This window comes from Balaenoptera musculus, chromosome 11 (genome assembly GCF_009873245.2).
Source record: "Balaenoptera musculus isolate JJ_BM4_2016_0621 chromosome 11, mBalMus1.pri.v3, whole genome shotgun sequence".
NCBI classification, from domain to species: domain Eukaryota; kingdom Metazoa; phylum Chordata; class Mammalia; order Artiodactyla; family Balaenopteridae; genus Balaenoptera; species Balaenoptera musculus.
In genome coordinates this window covers 29,979,204-29,996,511 of record NC_045795.1, presented here as the reverse complement: position 1 = coordinate 29,996,511, position 17,308 = coordinate 29,979,204, and the positions used below count along the sequence as shown (strand labels likewise).

General features: G+C 42.7%; 1 protein-coding gene and 1 non-coding gene across 2 annotated transcripts in view; both read right to left on the bottom strand.

Moving 5' to 3' along the window:
• Window positions 1–12,161: 12,161 nt before the first annotated feature.
• Window positions 12,162–12,234, bottom strand: TRNAE-UUC. The gene has a single exon. It is a non-coding gene; the product is annotated as a tRNA-Glu (tRNA).
• Window positions 12,235–12,423: 189 nt separating this feature from the next.
• Window positions 12,424–17,308, bottom strand: part of LOC118903774 (chloride intracellular channel protein 5) — a 107,808-nt gene continuing 102,923 nt past the window's right edge. Inside the window, exon 6 of the mRNA XM_036869200.1 lies at window positions 12,424–17,212. Coding sequence (XP_036725095.1) covers window positions 17,045–17,212 — 168 coding nt within the window. The 3' untranslated portion in view covers window positions 12,424–17,044. The remainder of the gene's footprint in view (window positions 17,213–17,308) is intronic.

The window sequence follows — 17,308 nt, the reverse complement described above, 5'->3', positions numbered from 1 at the left end:
GCTACTGCTGTAATAAGCCTTAGGAAAACTCTAAGGTCTCTTTCAGCATTCCAGGAATTCACGAGCCAATGTGGAGCTAGAGCACATGGGAGAGGAAAACCTCAGAGAAATGATGTGAGCTGAGTGCTGGGCTCCTGGCTCGGGCGTAGAGTGTCATCGCTGAGAGGAACACCTTTACCAGTTGATCAGTCAAGAAACATTTACTAGCTATGTGGAATCTAAAAAACAACACAAATGAATGGATATGCAAAACAGAAACAGACCCACAGGTATTGAAAACAAACTAGTGGTTACCAGTGGGGAGAGGGCAAGAGGGAAGGACAAATTAGAGGTATGGGATTAACGGATACAAACTACTAGGTGTAAAAATAGATAAGCAATAAGAATATTCTGTACAGCACAGGGAATTATAGCCTTGCAATAACCTAGAATGGAGTATAATCTGCAAAAATACTGAATCATAATGCTGTACACCTGCAACTAATAAAATGTTGTAAATCAACTAATCTTCAATAAAACAAAACAAAACAGAAACCAAATATTACTTGGACAAAAAGAAACATTTATTAAGTACCTATAGTGTACTTAATAGAGTTTAATCGGTATAATTTAATAATAATAGTATATAGTTTAATAAATATAGTGTTCTGTCGTCAGGAACACAGAAAAATGGAAAACACTTCCCCTGACCTCAAGTGGCTCCTAATCATGGAGAAGACTGGGTGTCAACAAATGGCCACAGTAAAACAGCTGGCAGCTGGCAGCTGTCACCGAGGTAGAAGAAAGGTATCTTGAGGACACTATGCACGGCATAGAGAAAAATAAATATGATGCCATATCAAGAAGCTTCAAATGTGGAGATGGCCCAAGACGGGTGGGAGGCCCTCAAAATTCTGAAGACATAATAAAAACATGGGCTTTGGGAGGAAGCAGAGGTCCCGACCTAAAGAAACCAATATGGCACAAGAACTTCTGCAAATTTCCACAGGGTGAAAGTAGGGGAACGTAACTGAAGACGGATGCTTAAGAGTGGGACCAATTGGCTGGAACAGTATCTGAAAGATTAAGTCCCAAGTGAGCTGAGCCTTTTGAAATTCTAAAGGGGCTCTTTGGGGGTCTTGTCGGAATAGGTCCTGACATGGATTGGTCTGTGGCTCGAGATGGTACCACGTGGCCAAAGAAAGCAGAATCCCCAACACCTCTCCCGGGTGCCGCCCACCGTCCTAAGGCTGCCCAGGCTTTTGCCTCAGCATCCGGGTCAGTAAAGAAAGGTGAACCCAGGGAAGAAACTTGCCCATCCCCTCCATCGCTCAGTGTGCTCGGAGGGGCCCCACCCTGATCGAGTGTGTCCTGTCCTCATCCACCCAAGTCACACCTGCACAGACCCTTTGCATCAGCCCAGCTTCAAGTGGCAATTTAAACCTTTTAAGGCCACCTGTCGAGCACCCACTGGGTAGATTTCCTTTTATCACCGGCTCACGGGGAGTTACTGGATGACGTAATTATGGGGCAGGAGGATGGGGCGTTTTGATCTGTGTTCTTTGAGGATTCGCCAAGGGCATCACTGCCAAATCCGTGATCACCTGAAAGGAAATCTGAAGGAAGAACCTGCTGAATAAATATTCCAGGTGCTCTTCAGGCAAATGGCTTTGAAAATGGGTCTTTTCTGCCCTTCGTCACTGCAGAGCTCAAAGGCATTTGGGGTGGACAAAGCTGCGTGGGTGCATCCTCGAGGAGGCGGTGGAAGGAAGCAAAGGAAGACGTGTTTTCCAAATTGCCTGGAGCCAGGGCATGACAGGGTTGAGAAGCCCTTTGGACGTGGGATGATGCATAAAATAACTTCATGGAGCCAGACCTCTGATCTCCTGGGACTTCCCAGGACGTTACCTGCGCCCGTTCGGTGCAGATGCCCTCCAGTGCTTACGGGGGATGCCAGGGAAGTGACATGAACAGGCCACTTGGTCTCAGACTTGAGGGCACAGGACACGGACATCCCACTTTTGATCCTGCCAGACAGCCTCTCTGAAGATGCTTGACTGACATTCCGTTTTGGCTGGAATATGTGGAAACAGATTTGGGAAGGGGCACACACAGGACATTTTTAGAAATGAAACAGATGCGTGGTCTATTCATTTCCTAGGGCTTCCGTAATAAAGTACCACAGTCTGGGTGGTTTCAAACAACAGAAATTTATTCCCTCACAGTTCTGAGGGCCAGAAGTCCAAAATCAAAGGCTTGGCAGGGCCTTGCTTTCCCAAAGCCTATAGAGGAGAGTCTTTCCTTGCCTCTTCCAGCTTCTGGTGGCTTCTGGTGGCTCCTTGGCTTGTGGCAGCATCACTCCAATCTCTGCCTCTGTCTTCACATGGCTGTGTTCCCCGTGTGTCTGTCTATGTTCAAATTTTCATCTTCTTATAAGGTTGCCGGTTGTCTTGAATTAGGGCCCACCCTAATCCAATATGACCTCATCTTAACCTGATTACATCTGCAAAGACCTATTTCCAAATAAAGTCACATTTACAGGTACTGGGGTTAGGACTCCAACATATCTTTTGGGGGGACATAATTCAACCCATAACACATGGATATGTGAAAAAGCAAAGATGCTATTCATATGATATTTATTGGATCTATTGTCACTTCAACTTTGGGTTCATCCTCTAATAGAGGCAATGGCTTTTTATTTTTGGCTTTAATTTCAAAAAAGAGATAAGCTGGTATGATGTAATATAATGTATAATAAACTCAGGTATAATGAAATTATAATACAAATATAGAAGGGGGCTGTAAACCTAAGGGGCAGGGAAGTTACTAGGGACCTAATTGTCACATGAAGTATTCTTAGAAGAGGGGGACGAGGATTGGGAAGAGGGAGAAAAATGATCAGAGAAGCTTCATGGATTGAATTCCCCCAGTACCTCGGGCAGATTGTAGCATGACATTGACGAGGGAGCATGGTTAGAGAAAAACAAACAAGGCAGCACCAGCTTACAGTGTGTGGTCCTAACATTCCAGAAGGTCCTAGTGGTGGGAGACTGTGGCGTGCTCACAGAAGTAGTGGTACCAAGAAGAGGACTGAGGTGAGAGCAGGTCCATGGGGTTACCTCAAGGGGTACCCGTGGGGCGTGAAGCACAAAGCAGTGCCCGGTTCCATATCACACATGGGCCAAGTGGGCGGGGCCTTGCAAGCCAAGGCTGCCCTGGGATTCCCCACAGCCAGGCATCATCTCTTCACCTGACCTTGGCTCTGATCTACGTGTGATAAAGTGTATTACCTATCGATTACAGTTCTTAACTGAATTCTGTAGAAGGCTCTCTTAGCTGGTGTTTCTAATGTTCCTAGGGTTCCAGGAAGAGGGGCTGATGCTAGCAATATTAAATTAACCACCTGGGGAAGAAAACACATGACAATCGATGCGGATGGTCATGCTACAAGCCAGGTTGAGCACCAAGGGCTGAATCTGGAGGAGAAGCATTATGGCCATTTATAACTTTGCTTCCGGAGCCTAAAGATGCCGTGAATGGTCTTGCTTTAAAAAATAAACCCTATGAGTTCATCCGAACCTGTCATAAACAGATTTTGACACATATTACATAATTTTCAAAATTGGTAGGTAGCACTGTAGCATATTCACACGATTCAATTAAAACATATAAAAATGTGTACAGAGAAAAATTTCCTTCCTACCTTTTCTGCTTCCGTTCAGTTCCTATCCTTCCCAGCAAGGAACATTATTAGTAGTTTTTTATTTATCCTTCCAAGGAATTATTACAAATTTGCCAGCCAACACAGATATATAATTCTATTTCCCCTTAATTTTTTACACCAAGGTAGCATGCTATATGCTTTTTCCTACAACTATTCATATGAGTGTAAAATGGGGTATGTACATGTTTATTCATTACAGTGTTGTTTGCAACAGCAAAAATTTGGAAGTAACTCCAGTGTCCATCAAAAGGAGACTAATTAAGTTATGGAATATCTCCACTATGGAGTAATACACAGTTGTAAAAAAAATAATAATAATGAGGATGAGCCCTATGTACTTATATGAAAATATCTGTAGGATGCATTAAGTAAAAACTTTAACGTATAAATAATGTATTTAGTATGTATTCGGGGTAAGAAAGAAGGAGATAAGAATAGATATATTTTCATTTTCTTGCATCTGAATAAAAAACAATCTGGAAGGATTCACTAGAACCTAGTAAAGTCTTTAGTTACAGATGGTGAAGGAAGGAAAATGATCAGAGACAGGGAAGGGGGTGAAATTTTCCAATATTTATTTTGTTATAGTATTTTAATTTTTGAACCATGCAAAGTGTGTTTTCTCTTTAAAATAAGACATACAATAAAAATAAATTAATTAAATGCACATCCCCAGCATCTGATAAGCATACCACAAGGAACTTACCCTACAAATATTTCTCACACATGTTCAAAAATACCTGCAAGGAAGTTCGCTGTAGTGTTATTTCAACAGCAAAAGACTGGAAATGACCTAAATACCTATTAAATGTAGACTAGTTAAGTGAATTAAGTTACATTCAAAGAGTGAAACACCATGCAGATATTCCAAAGAATGTGAAATACGTATTGATATGGAAAGCTCTCCAAGATATAAGTAAAAAAAATGCAACATAAAAAACATCGTGCTCCCATTTTTGATAAAATAAATTTGATGCAGGCCCATACTCCCATGTATCCTGTATTTCTATTAAAAAAAAAACTTGACGTGCAACGTCGTGTGTGTGTGTGTGTGTGTACACACATGGAAAATTTCTGGAAGCAAATACAAGAAATTGCTAATGGTGGTGGCCTCTGGGAAGGGGGTGAGAGTGTGTAGGGTAGGAAAGTCACCTATTTTTCATTGTAATGACTTTTGAACTACATGCCTTTTACTGTGTGCATTTTTTTCGATTAAAAATATTTACAAATAAATCAACAAATAAAGGTATATCCATACAATGAAAACTGCAGCTGTAAAACAAACAACTGAGGAAGATTTTTATGTACTTATACAGAACAGTTTCCAAGATACGATGTTAAACAATATATTTTTAAATTTTAGCTGCTTCAGGGTTTCCCATACTATGTGTTACTTGGTTGACGCTTCTACCTGGTTCAACCCACACCAATTTTCATTACTTGGGGTATGAACATGTCACATCCCTGCCTTTCAGATCAAGGATGGCTAATTTTTGTTCTGGTATGTCTTCCTCACCTCTAAGACTTGATACCAGTCTTTTGGGTTGAAATCCTAGCTCCTACTGGCTTGTGAACACAAGCGACTTAACTGCTGTGGGCCTCAGATTCCCCATCCGTTAAAAAAAAAAAAAAATAGAATACATTATGGGAATGCTGTAAGAATTTGCAATAACTATTTAGCACATAAGGACCCAAGGGTAAGCATTTTTCAAGATGGTGGCTGTTACCATCATTAATATTCCTTGGGATGTGGCCATCGGAAGTGTAGACAGGAGGGACCACACCCTGGTTTTGCACCAGGAGAGGCAAGGCTTTGTGTGTCATGGCCAAGGCTGTTCCAGAGGAAGCCTAGCATTTGGCTGGTCTTTTTGGCCACAATAGCCTTGGGCCTGTATCTCAGAGAAGCAGCTACTAATAATAGTTCAGAATTCAATATTCTCTGGGTGCAACTGGGGCTGTGTTTTGCTTCTACGGTGCATTTACAGCCCCTCTTAGGGAAGCTTATTCTCATCTTTTAAGCATGAATTGTATCTAGTGGCTCCTCCCCACCCCCGCAAGATGCCTCTTGTTGCCTTCTGTTGCCCTAGATCCATTAGTCCTATTTGTGTTTGAGTCTCTGTTTATAAAAATGTCTTTCAGAAGAGGAAGTGAGGATGCTCATGCTGTCTTTCTCCACTTTTACAGAGTTAAAAAGAGAAAGAACTGCCTCTCCACTGTCTCTCCGTTTCATCTCCCAGGGCAGCTCTGGGTCAATTGGTCTCACTGATTATCTAGTAGGCTTCCTGCCTTGATGCATTGACCAGGGTCTTTTATTATTGACTTTGGAGCTCCTTGTAAGGTACTGCAAAAAAGCATTTTAAAATAGTGTCTAGTGGGCAATTTACATTTTAACTGCTCCTTTCACTACCCCTCACAACACCCTCATGTAGTTCCCTTTTCTAGAATTAAATAACCACATCATAGCTTTTGGGCTCCATGTCTCTTTTAGATGTTGAACTTGGCCCTGTTGTGGTCTTTATTTATATAGTGGTTCAGTTAGGGTCTCATGCTTATTCCCATTCCTCATCTTTCTCCTAGTTTGTGTTTTCAGGTTATATGGCATCTTGATAAATTAAGGGCCAGATAGTGCCATCTGGGCTTGTTTTTTTGAGAATCCCTCTGAGAATCACTGACGCTGTGATAAGAGATTGTGCTCAAGGAGTCATGTGATCATGAGAATGTGGTGGGTGTGAAAGGAAAGACTGAAGGCCACCATTTTCCAAAAGTCCTTTGGTTCCGGGTGAATGTCAAGTGTCTTTTCCCCATTAATTAATCTAGGATTTAAGATCGAAGATCTGTCTGTCTCTTGGGTTTTATTTTAGATGTCACAGTACGTTGGAGACCATTACCCTAGAAATACAGACCTGGATTTCAGGTTCTCTCTCGTCACTTTCCTACCACACTTTTACAAATCTCAGTGGGGCACCTGCCAACTTGCCACTTTCCTTTCTCTTTACTTTAGCCACACTCATCTTCCCTAAGGGTGGGCCCAACCTTATTCTGAAGGTCAAAAGCTCAATGAATGGTGAGAATTTCTTGTGGAAATTTCTAGTAGAAAATAACACTTCACAAGTCCAATACTAATGTTTCCAAAGCTGTAAGCTAGCGAGGACCCCCTGTCTTCCCCCACCACCAACACACAAATACACCTTCCCATATTATGTTCCCAATACCCTGAAGACGATACTGGCAGGGTGTACACTTGGCTTAATCTTACGTGGCCTCAAGTAAGGATGTGTTTTTTATTTTTTAATTTTCTTTTATTTAAAGGAGGAATTCTACATTTTTTTTCCCCTTCTACTTTAAAACTATACCAAGAAGTCACAAGGGGATCAGCAACTTCCTCAAGAAACAGTTTATACTCAACTCATTCCATGATGCGGCAGCCTCATGGGGATGTAGCAACTGAATTACAGAGGAAGAAATGAGCACAATTTCTTGTGCTCTCCAAGAGAGAGAAAACCTGAAGTCAGTAAAGAAAATGGAATTGTGCACTTGGGAGAGATCTTCAACAAGTAGATAAATAGATAGCAGTCAGATATACTTCACTTCTCAAATTGAGAAGAATTGAAAAACAATACAACCCAATACTGGCAATGATGTGAAAATATAAGCACTCATATTCTTCTGGCAAGAGAATAAGTTGGAACAATCTGGAGGCAAAGTTAGCAATAGTATGTATCAGGAGCCTTAAATTCTGCATGCCTTTTGATTTGGCAATTTCACCTCCAGAAATCTATTCTAAGGAAAAAATAGAGGTAACAGAGAATCTCGCCGATTGGAACTTCATTATAGCATTGATTATAAGAGTTAAAAATTAGTAATACCCTAAGGACCAAGTAATAGGGAATTGGTTAAATGGATTGATACATAAGAATGATGTCATAGATGAAAAGGGGCTTGGAAAGATGTTCTTGCTATATAAGCAAGAAAAAAACATTAAAAAAACAGTATAAAGAGTGTTAGCTGACAATTACACCCCTCCCCCCCAAAAAACCCAAACCAAACTAAACCAAAACAAAACAAAACAAAAAATACACTAGAAAAACTTGATTGAGAAAAGCTAAGTTTATTAGATTTATTTCAATAAAGAAGAATACAGAGTCTTAGTAGTAGAGCAGAAAGTGGAAGCTGCAGGAGGAGGATATTTACAGGGCTTTACGCCAGAGCTGAGTGATTGATTATAAGGTGGGTCTTACCAGGTGGGGAACTGGTGGGGATTGAACGATATATGACATAACAGCTTTGGATTGATGGACACAGTAAGGTACGGTCTTGAAAAAAACATTGTTGAGCAAACTGTTGATCTTGATAAGTAAGCAAGTATTTTCTGGAGCAAATAGCAGGTTACTTGTGCCTAGTCCTAGTATAGTTTGGCACAGAAACAGGAATATATGTTTTGCTCATAACTGTTTATCATAGAGACAAGAAAGTACTTTGATTTCAGTTGTCAATAATAGCTCTTTGGTTAAAAAAAATTGTTTATATTTATATTTCAATCTCACTAGAAAATGCCTAGAAAGATAACTATGTGTAAATTAAAGGCGGTGATCTCCTGGTGGAGGGGTTACAGGTATTCTTTTAGTTTCTTCTTTTCTGCTAGCTTGTATTTTCTAAGTTTTCTCTAACGAACATATATTCAGAAAAAAAGATGCATTTGTTTAACTCATATTGAGCCAGATAATTGCAGGACTATAGCATCCAGAGTCACCCTCATTTCAAAACTTCTAATCCATTTCTAAGTACACCAAATCGAGGCAGAATTTTGTGGCCAACTTGGGGAACTGGCTAAATCATTCCCTAATCACAACCATGCGATTCAATGTGCGTTAGACGGCTTTTCATCTTTTCAGACAGATAAGCGCTGTACAGACTGTATTAGAAGGATCCATTCTTCAGATGTATAATGAAAGCATACTTAACAAACACAGACATGCATTTCTGTCCTGGACTCTGTTATCATTCTATTTTCAGAATTATGATACAGTGGGGATCAGGGACTCCAGGGAAGTGAGGAGTGAGATCCGAGGTGAACCAGAAGTCTCGAATACTGTCTCATGACTCTCCAATCAACCACTGATAAATATTTTTGAGCATCTAATATTTGCTGAGTGCTGGACAGGTGAGGCATGGCACAAAAATTGGATAACCTACGTTCCAGTCCTTAAAGGAGCTTAGTTTCTCATTGGGGAAGGGGCTATGAGGAGTGATTGACACACAGGGAACAATTCCAAGTAGCTACAAAATGGCATATAACCAAGCCACAGGTCGATCTGGACTTGATTCTATGCTGGTCTCTATTATGACATTTGTATTATGCATCTTGTGTGGTCTAGGCTCCAAGTCCTATACAAATTCACTGGTTTGAAGGTTTGGGACATTGAGATATTCTAGTTAAAGACGGGTTAAACTCAAATTTTTTAAAATGCCCTTTCTTTATATTGAAAATCTTTCCAAAACTTGAGTCTGCTTTACTTTCTGTATAAATAACTGTAGCTCAGTGAACCTAATTGCAGGGCCCACAGTCATTCTCATTGCATCTAGATGATTTCATTCAGTGTAGATGAGAAAGATAGGAGGCTGATGTGGATGGGAACTGACTCCAAAATAGCCTGAAATTTACTTTAAAAGACACCCCCCCAACACACACACACACACACATTCCTAGTATCCATGTGTTTTCTGGTGATCATCTCTTTCCATTAAAGACTACAGTGAGATCTTCCAACAGATTGAAGATTCCAATTGGCCAAAATGTCATTGCACTTGAAATAACCCTTTATTTATTCATAAATACTCTTCATCAGGGATTTCATCATCTCATAGGCAAGAGGCCTTAATAACCCCTGGGGGAAACTGAGACTCAGAAAGGGACTTTGTGCCAAGTCACATAGTAACTAAGTGATGGACCTACGATTAAAATCCTGATCTCCTTGTTTTTAATATTCAGTCTCCTACCTCTCTCGTCTGATACCCCATGCCTTTCCCCACAAGGCAAAACTTACTGGGGACTCTGGCAATCTTAAGCTACTAGACATAAAAGTAAAAAAGACATGGCTCACAACACCTTTGAGTCTATGAGATGCTCTCATCTCCAAGTCCACCTTTTGGAAGCTTCTCTGGAACAAGGCGCAGTTCTCCTCAGTGCCAAGCACAGTGATTGCCACTCGCATGCCCCTTGGTTTTGTCATAGCATAGGGAAGGAAACAAGATGCAGAGAGATGAAGACCCATGTTCCCAGCCCTTGGTCAGCCTGTAGAACAGACCCTCTGCACGCAAACAATAGAAACACAGAACACCTCCTGGGTGAACAAACTGATGATATAACTGGCTATTAACAGCAACAACAAACTTGTCTAATATACCACTTAGGATGTTTTGGCCACTCATAGTAATAAACAAATAAGCAATAAACATCCTCAAACAGTCTAGGATGTATTACAGGACAAGAAGTGCAGTCTCAAGGTTTGACATTTCAGCAGCTCGGGGTCCCATCAAGGACCCAGGCTCTCTCCACTCTTGTTGCATTTTGCGGTGTATTACTGCCTGTGCCTGGGGCTTGGCCCTCATGGTCTCCAGAGGGCGGCAGCACTTCCAGACCTCACACCCACATTCCGAGGGAGCACCAGAGGCAGTGACTTAGGGAGTCACTTTCTGAAAAACAAGGAAATCTTTCTCAGCAGTTCCTGAACAAACCTCCCCTCACAACACTGGGTGAAACTTGGTCAAGAGTCCACTCTGAAACCAACCACAGCCAGGAGGACAGGCTCAGACCATTCATGATTCACCCCTGAACCTGGGGTTGGAACCATTTTCACCTGAGTCACAGGAGGGTGGGGAAAGAGTGGGCAGGTGGGGAGGAGGGAGGAATGGGGAAGTGGACTCCTGATCCCATCAGAGATCACCAGAGGAAGATAGGGGTGGTCGGGATGGAGAGATGACCACCAACAGTATCTTCTCTGAGCTGCCGGCTGCCTCTCCCACCAGGACTTATTCCCTGAGTCAAGGGTCTGATCTCTTCCAAGGGATGAGAAGCTGTTCTGACAGAGCACGGAGAGCACAGAGGACTTCCGGGAGCTTTGCTCCTTTCAGCAGTGTGAATGCTCACAGAGGTCCTCCTCAGGTGCTACGTTGACTACAGGTAAATTCTTTTTTTTAAATTTTATTTTAATAAATTAATTTATTTATTTTTTGGCTGTGTTGGGTCTTCATTGCTGTTCGTGGGCTTTCTCTAGTTGCGGCGAGCGGGGCCTACTCTTTGTTGTGGTGCGAGGGCTTCTCATTGCGGTGGCTTCTGTTGTTGCGGAGCACAGGCTCTAGGCATGCAGGCTTCAGTAGTTGTGGCATGCGGGCTTCAGTAGTTGTGGCTAGTGGGCTCTAGAGTGCAGGCTCAGTAGTTGTGGTGCACGGGCTTAGTTGCTCTGCAGCATGTGGGATCTTCCTAGACCAGGGCTCGAACCCATGTCCCCTGCATTGGCAGGTGGATTCTTAACCACTGCGACACCAGGGAAGCCCCTACAGGCAAATTCTTACTGAGGATTCTGGGGACCTTAATCCAGAGTCAGTGACATGATGCTAAGGGTGGGAATTTCAGACCAGGAAAGCTGATAGGGCGAGGCCACTGAGGGCCAAGAGAGAGCTTTGGGTGCAGATAGACCAGTCCTTTAAGGTGTTCCTTAAATCGCACCTACACTGTCACTGCTGGCCCACTCTCAGGTACAATACACATAGGAAATTGAAATAAGACCCATGAAGGAACATCAGTATATTTTTTTCACCTGGACCATGCACCATGATAGAATATTTAGCTTTGCTAAAATAAAAATCTGTTTTTGGATGGCTGAGTCACAAGCTTTTTGCTTTTCCTTCTGTTCTTCTTCCTCCTTTTTTTTTTCTTTTCTTTTTTTTAATTGAAGTATAGTTGATTTACAATGTCGTGTTAGTGTCAGGTGTACAGCACAGTGCTTCAGTTTTATATATATATATATATATATATATATATATATATATATTCATTCTTTTCCAGATTCTTTTCCCTTATAGGTTATTACAAAATACTGAGTATAGTCCCCTGTGCTATACAGTAGGTCCTTGTTGGTTATCTATTTTACATATAGTAGTGTGTATCTGTTAATCCCATCCTCCTAATTTATCCCTCCCCCCCTACCCCTTTGGTAATCATAAATTTGTTTTCTATGTCTCTGGGTCTATTTCTGTTTTGTAAATAAGTTCATTTGTATCTTTTATTTTTCAGATTCCACATAGAAGCGATATCATATGATATTTGTCTTTGTCTAGCTTACTTCACTCAGTATGATAATCTCTCGATCCATCCATGTTGCTGCAAATGGTATTATTTCATTCCTTTTATTACTTTTTTTTTTTTGGCTGCATCGTGGGGCTTGCGGGATCTTAGTTCCCCAACCGGGGATTGAACCCGGGGCCTCAGCAGTGAAAGTGCCAAATCCTAACCACTGGACCACCAGGGAATTCCGTATTTCATTCTTTTTTATTGTTGTGTAATTTTTATTTGCTTTTGATTTTTAAGAAGAATGAACATATTTTCTTTTATAATGGGAAAATAAAATAACGTTTGGGGAAAAAAGAGGTATTTCGTACACATTTCAAACAGCATAGGAAATCCCCACCTCCAGTAAGAAGTCTGATGATCGCCTTTGTAATATTTGAAAATAAACCAACTTTATTTGAATCAGTCAATATCAATCAAGACTGGAAAACAAATTTATAACCAGTTCAGATTCATGAGGAAGACACTCAGCAATATCTTCATTAAAAGGCATTTTACATTATTAAGGCTTGAAAGCAAGACCTGTTATTTTATCACCACAGTTAAAGGTCTTGAGAAAAATCAAGTTACCATCATTGGGAGTGTCTTTATAAAATGAAATGTTTGATCTTTTATAAAAGCTAAGCTTCTTTTGCTAAATTAGTTAGCGCTCCAGCTTATAAAATGGGATAGGCAGGTGGTCAGGAAAGATAGACAAATTCAAACATCAGCTGGATATTTTATATTTTAAATATATGCATAGTCAATATTGCAAAATCTCTAATTATACATAAATACCTTAGACAACTGTATCCTTAAAATTGTATTTTGCCAAAAAACAGATTGCTTTTATAGAAACACAGATTAGCCCAAACCCTACAATGAGGCAATTTTTAATTTTATTTTTGGTTGGGGAGGGGAGCATTGGATCCATTTCCTTGAGTAACATTAAGTAAGATTATGCACACTTTGGATCATACCTAATTACGAAATGAAAGTATCCTGAGACTAAACTGGGAGGAGAATATTGACAAAGGGAGAGGAAGATGCATTCATAGGAGGGCACGTGTTGTTTGGATTAAATGCCAAGAGCAGTGGATAGAAGATAATGGGCCTTGTGTGCTAGAAGGGTCCCAAAGCCAATGATGTGATCACTTCTGTCCTAACATCAGAACCAGGACGCTTCACAGGCACACTCCTTTCTCTAATGCTTTAGGTTCTTTTTAAGGCTACATAAAAAAAAAGAAAGTGATCCCTTGTGAATCATCGAGCTTAGTTTTAACCATGAGTTAATGCTTCATCTTTCCAAGGAGGAAGACACCAGCATCTTGATTCCCTCTGCTGTTGAACTGGCTCCTGGTCAGTGGAAATAGGAGCCACAGACGTACCTACTGGATGTCTGTTGCCCCTAGACCAACTTAATTTCAGACAGACTCTCCCTGTTTCCTCCTGATGAAAAACTTACTAGGCAGACCTGCACTTTCCTGACTCTGCCTCCCTTTTAATTCTATTTGTCCAGACCTTGCTGATTTCTAAGACTCTTAGATCTTCAGGGTCCATTCTGGGCATGATGCATTTTGCAACAATTCTAAGATGCTTGGTCTTGTCTTTCTGCAGAGTGGCCAGTGGGCACAGGTGTTGTGAGCTTCTGTTATTTCATTCAGCGCTAGAAAATTCAGCCCAGGAAACCTCACTCTTGCCATGGCCCCTTTCTAATGAAAAGATCAAACTCCTCAATGACCCCACCAGCACGAGAAGTGAACGCTAAAGACAGTGCCATTTCCTAGGAAGCTGAAACCGGTTTGAGATCCTGCGGTCGAACAACCCAGTGGAGTGTGGGTTTCACTTTTCAACTCATGAGCTTGGTGCCAGGTAGCTGTATCCTTGTTCAAAACAAGACAGCCATACTCATGCCTGTGATTCTGAATTGTCAGGTGATGAAGGCGTGCGATAGAAGAAACTATGCTCTGGACCAATCCAGATTTTACTGACCCAGCTCATCTTTTATAGCTATTAAATTCTTATCCCATACCCTCTTGGGGCCACCTGAGAGGCAGGCAGGACTGAGAAGATGGGTAAATTCAACACAGTCGTTCTATGATTCTTGTTTCTCCCCCACTATGCTACTCCACCAGAAAAGCCACAGTGATGTGAAAGTCGAAGGAGAGTGTTAAATCCAGAGTAAAACAGGATCTTAACCCAAATAAATCCCCTTTCAGCGTCATTGAAATGCTTTCTGAGGCATCGATATGCATTCCAGACCAATGACAAAGGTCACCTCCCATCTTAACACTCTGGAGCCCAGGGTCAAACTGCAGACCATCAATACTCCCTGAGTTGGTTCTGGGGACACCTAAGGACCTCTCCACACTGTTGCTGGGAGATGATAAGCTGTGTACGTGACAAGGTCATGGCCAAAACCCAGGGAGGCTGAAAGATCTGGAGAAAAATCTCTTTGGAAAAAAATAATCAGAAGGCAATATTATTATTATTTAAAAATATTCTGATAAATCTGGTCATAGACATTAAAGCTTTAAATCAATAGTCAGTTGCATCACATGATAATCTCCTGTTGCAATAAAAAGATAGTCCTGGATTGAGTACCAGAAAGTGCCGTCCATCTATAACTCCTCTCCCTCTTCTAAGTGGTTACGATGGATCATATAACTGTCCCAACCCCACCCCTGTGCCTTAATATTGCTATTTATGTAAAACTAAGTCAACCACAGAAGGAACATCTAGAAGCAACAATGTTGATTTGGTTTGGCTTGCTTGTTTTTAAAGGCTGTGTTTAAAGACTCACCAATTGCTGAATTCTGAATATCAAAGCAGAGTCTTGGTGTGCAAAAACTCCTCTGGGGGAGCTACTCCACTTGAGCGTCCGCCTGTTTTCTCTGTCGCTGGCTGGCTATGCTTCTCAGATGTGCTTTAAGAAGAGCGCCTCTCTGGGTCTCAGGAAAGTAAACTGCCTCTTAGATCATCATGCCTGTGCTGTGACGTTGAGGGAAGGATTTCTGGGACAACAGGATTTCACACTACTTAAAAGGCCTTTGGGATCATTCAAGCTTTCACCTCCCAGGAGGCCAGTTTGGGGCTTTTCCCTACAGCCAAAAGGACTGTTTCCTTACCAGTTCTTTTCAAACATCTCCAGGGACAAAATAACCAGGGGGTCTGTGGAAAGGTTCCCTTAGAGGTGAAAATGCATCCATTCCTTCTGCTTTTTGAAAGGTCTCAGGCTTATAGGATGTCTTACTGAGAAATGTCGTCTTCCTCCCTGGGCTAAAGGAGACCCTCCTGCTTCCTCTCCTTGGCTCTGATCAGTGGGCCCCTTTTATCTCCAGAGATCCCTGGAGGCAGGTAGGTCCAGGGATTGCTTGGGTTAGAGTCTGGTGATGTTTCTACAGGAAGGCCCTGTGCCGTCCTGCCCTCACTGAGCGGTGAGCCAAGTCCTGGGGCTTTCGGGCACTTGGGAGCCTCACTCGCCACCAACAGGCAACGCAGAAGGAAGGATTGTTGGAGGTGAGGGTCTGTGGCGGGTGGACTTTCTCCCAGGGTGTTCGTGGGAAGAGGGAGCTGATGACTAGTTCATTTTTCTTCGTTTCCTCTGCACAGGTCCCCGTGCTCAAGCAGGGTGAGCTTTTAAGGAGGTGAAATTCGAGGAGAATGACTACAGAGCGAAATATTAGCTAAAAAACAGTTTCTTCTTTTTCATCTGGCAATTGAGTCAGATGGTAGGAAAATTTACCCAGATGCGTATGTATTTTCTGTTCGAGTTTAAACCACATGGTTTCCCAATCAGAAAGGCCCACGGACTTTATTCCTAAGCCTCCGCGATCAAGCCACCTCCTAAACGTATCTCTCACCCATCGGAGGCTACAGTTGATTCAGAGAGCACCCGGCTTAGCAGACTCACATCCAGGAAGAACTTGAAGAGACCGGACAGTCATTTTTGGCCAATTCTTGGATTTTTGTTGTAAGGTGGGTAGTTACATGACATCACCAGTTCAAGGCTTAGTTAGATCATAAGAGAGAAGACCTATCTAAAAGATTCCCGGGAACCATTGAGCCTCCTAAAGACCTTTTTGGATCCTCACCCATCCCTCCACCCCCCCCACTCCCATCTGCTTTCTCAGAGACCAAAATTCACTCGTGGATAAACACAGTCAAACCCAGGCATGTAATCTCCAGTGAAACCACTCCCGTAAGCAAGCAAACCCCATGGCTGGTAGACCGCTTGGGCCTTTTGGCATTGACACTGCTCCGCTCCCCTCTCCTTCCCAGTCACCCCAGCTTGGAATTACATGCCAATTTCCCTTCCTGGCAAGGCCTGGACAGATAAAAATGCAGATCAGCATCAAGCCAGGTACTTGATAGTATCAGACTGTGCCTGGCACTGCAGCGAACTGAGACTGTGTCTGAAATAGTTTCCCAATCTGGCCTTCAGTGCCCAAAGTGACAGGAGTGCCAGAAAGTGGTGAGTGGGTGGAGGTGTGTCTGCCGGACGCCCAAATCCACACCTGCTCCATTCTTCCCATTCACTCTCTGTCTCCCGCTAACAAAGCACTGCATCTCTTTCTAATGAGAACTAAGGTGGCGTCTGGCCTCGGCCTTGGAGTTACTGACAAAGAGCAGAGTGGACAAGGACAGGGTGTTGCACGTGTCTAACGCAGCCTAGGAGATATTTTGATATTGGCAAAAGGGGCCAGTGACCATCCCACAGACGGGTTCGTTCTCCCGCACCGACCCCAAACACGCTGAACCCAGCCCAGGCCCGAAAGGCTGAGAGCTTGACCGTTTCTCTCATTTCTGCTTGCAGATTCCTGCCTGATCAGATGGGGATGGTGCCGACCTTCATCAAAGACAGCAGGCTGGGGTTCCAATGATGCCAGCAAGATGCAGCCTGATAAAAACAGAAGTTTCTGGAGGTGACGTGGAAAAGGAGTCCATGAAGCTGGAGTCCTTGGGGAGATGGTGAGTCTTTCTGCAGCAGTGATGGGGCAAGACGGCCAAGTTCAGGATCGGCTGAGGCGCTTGGCCACATCCGCATAGGCCAACTCGATCTCACTGTCGGCCGCGCAGGTGTTGGTGAACTCGTCCCGGGTGTAGGCGTTCTTAAGGTACCGCCACAAGCCCGTCATCTCAGCCGGGAAATTGTAGTTGCGGTATTTCTTGGCCACAATCTACAACAGAGATGGCAGGATGGAGATGGTGTTAAAGCATGAAACAAACCACCGGGAAGGTGTTAGCGGTGTGACCGAGTGTGTGCACAGCAGGAA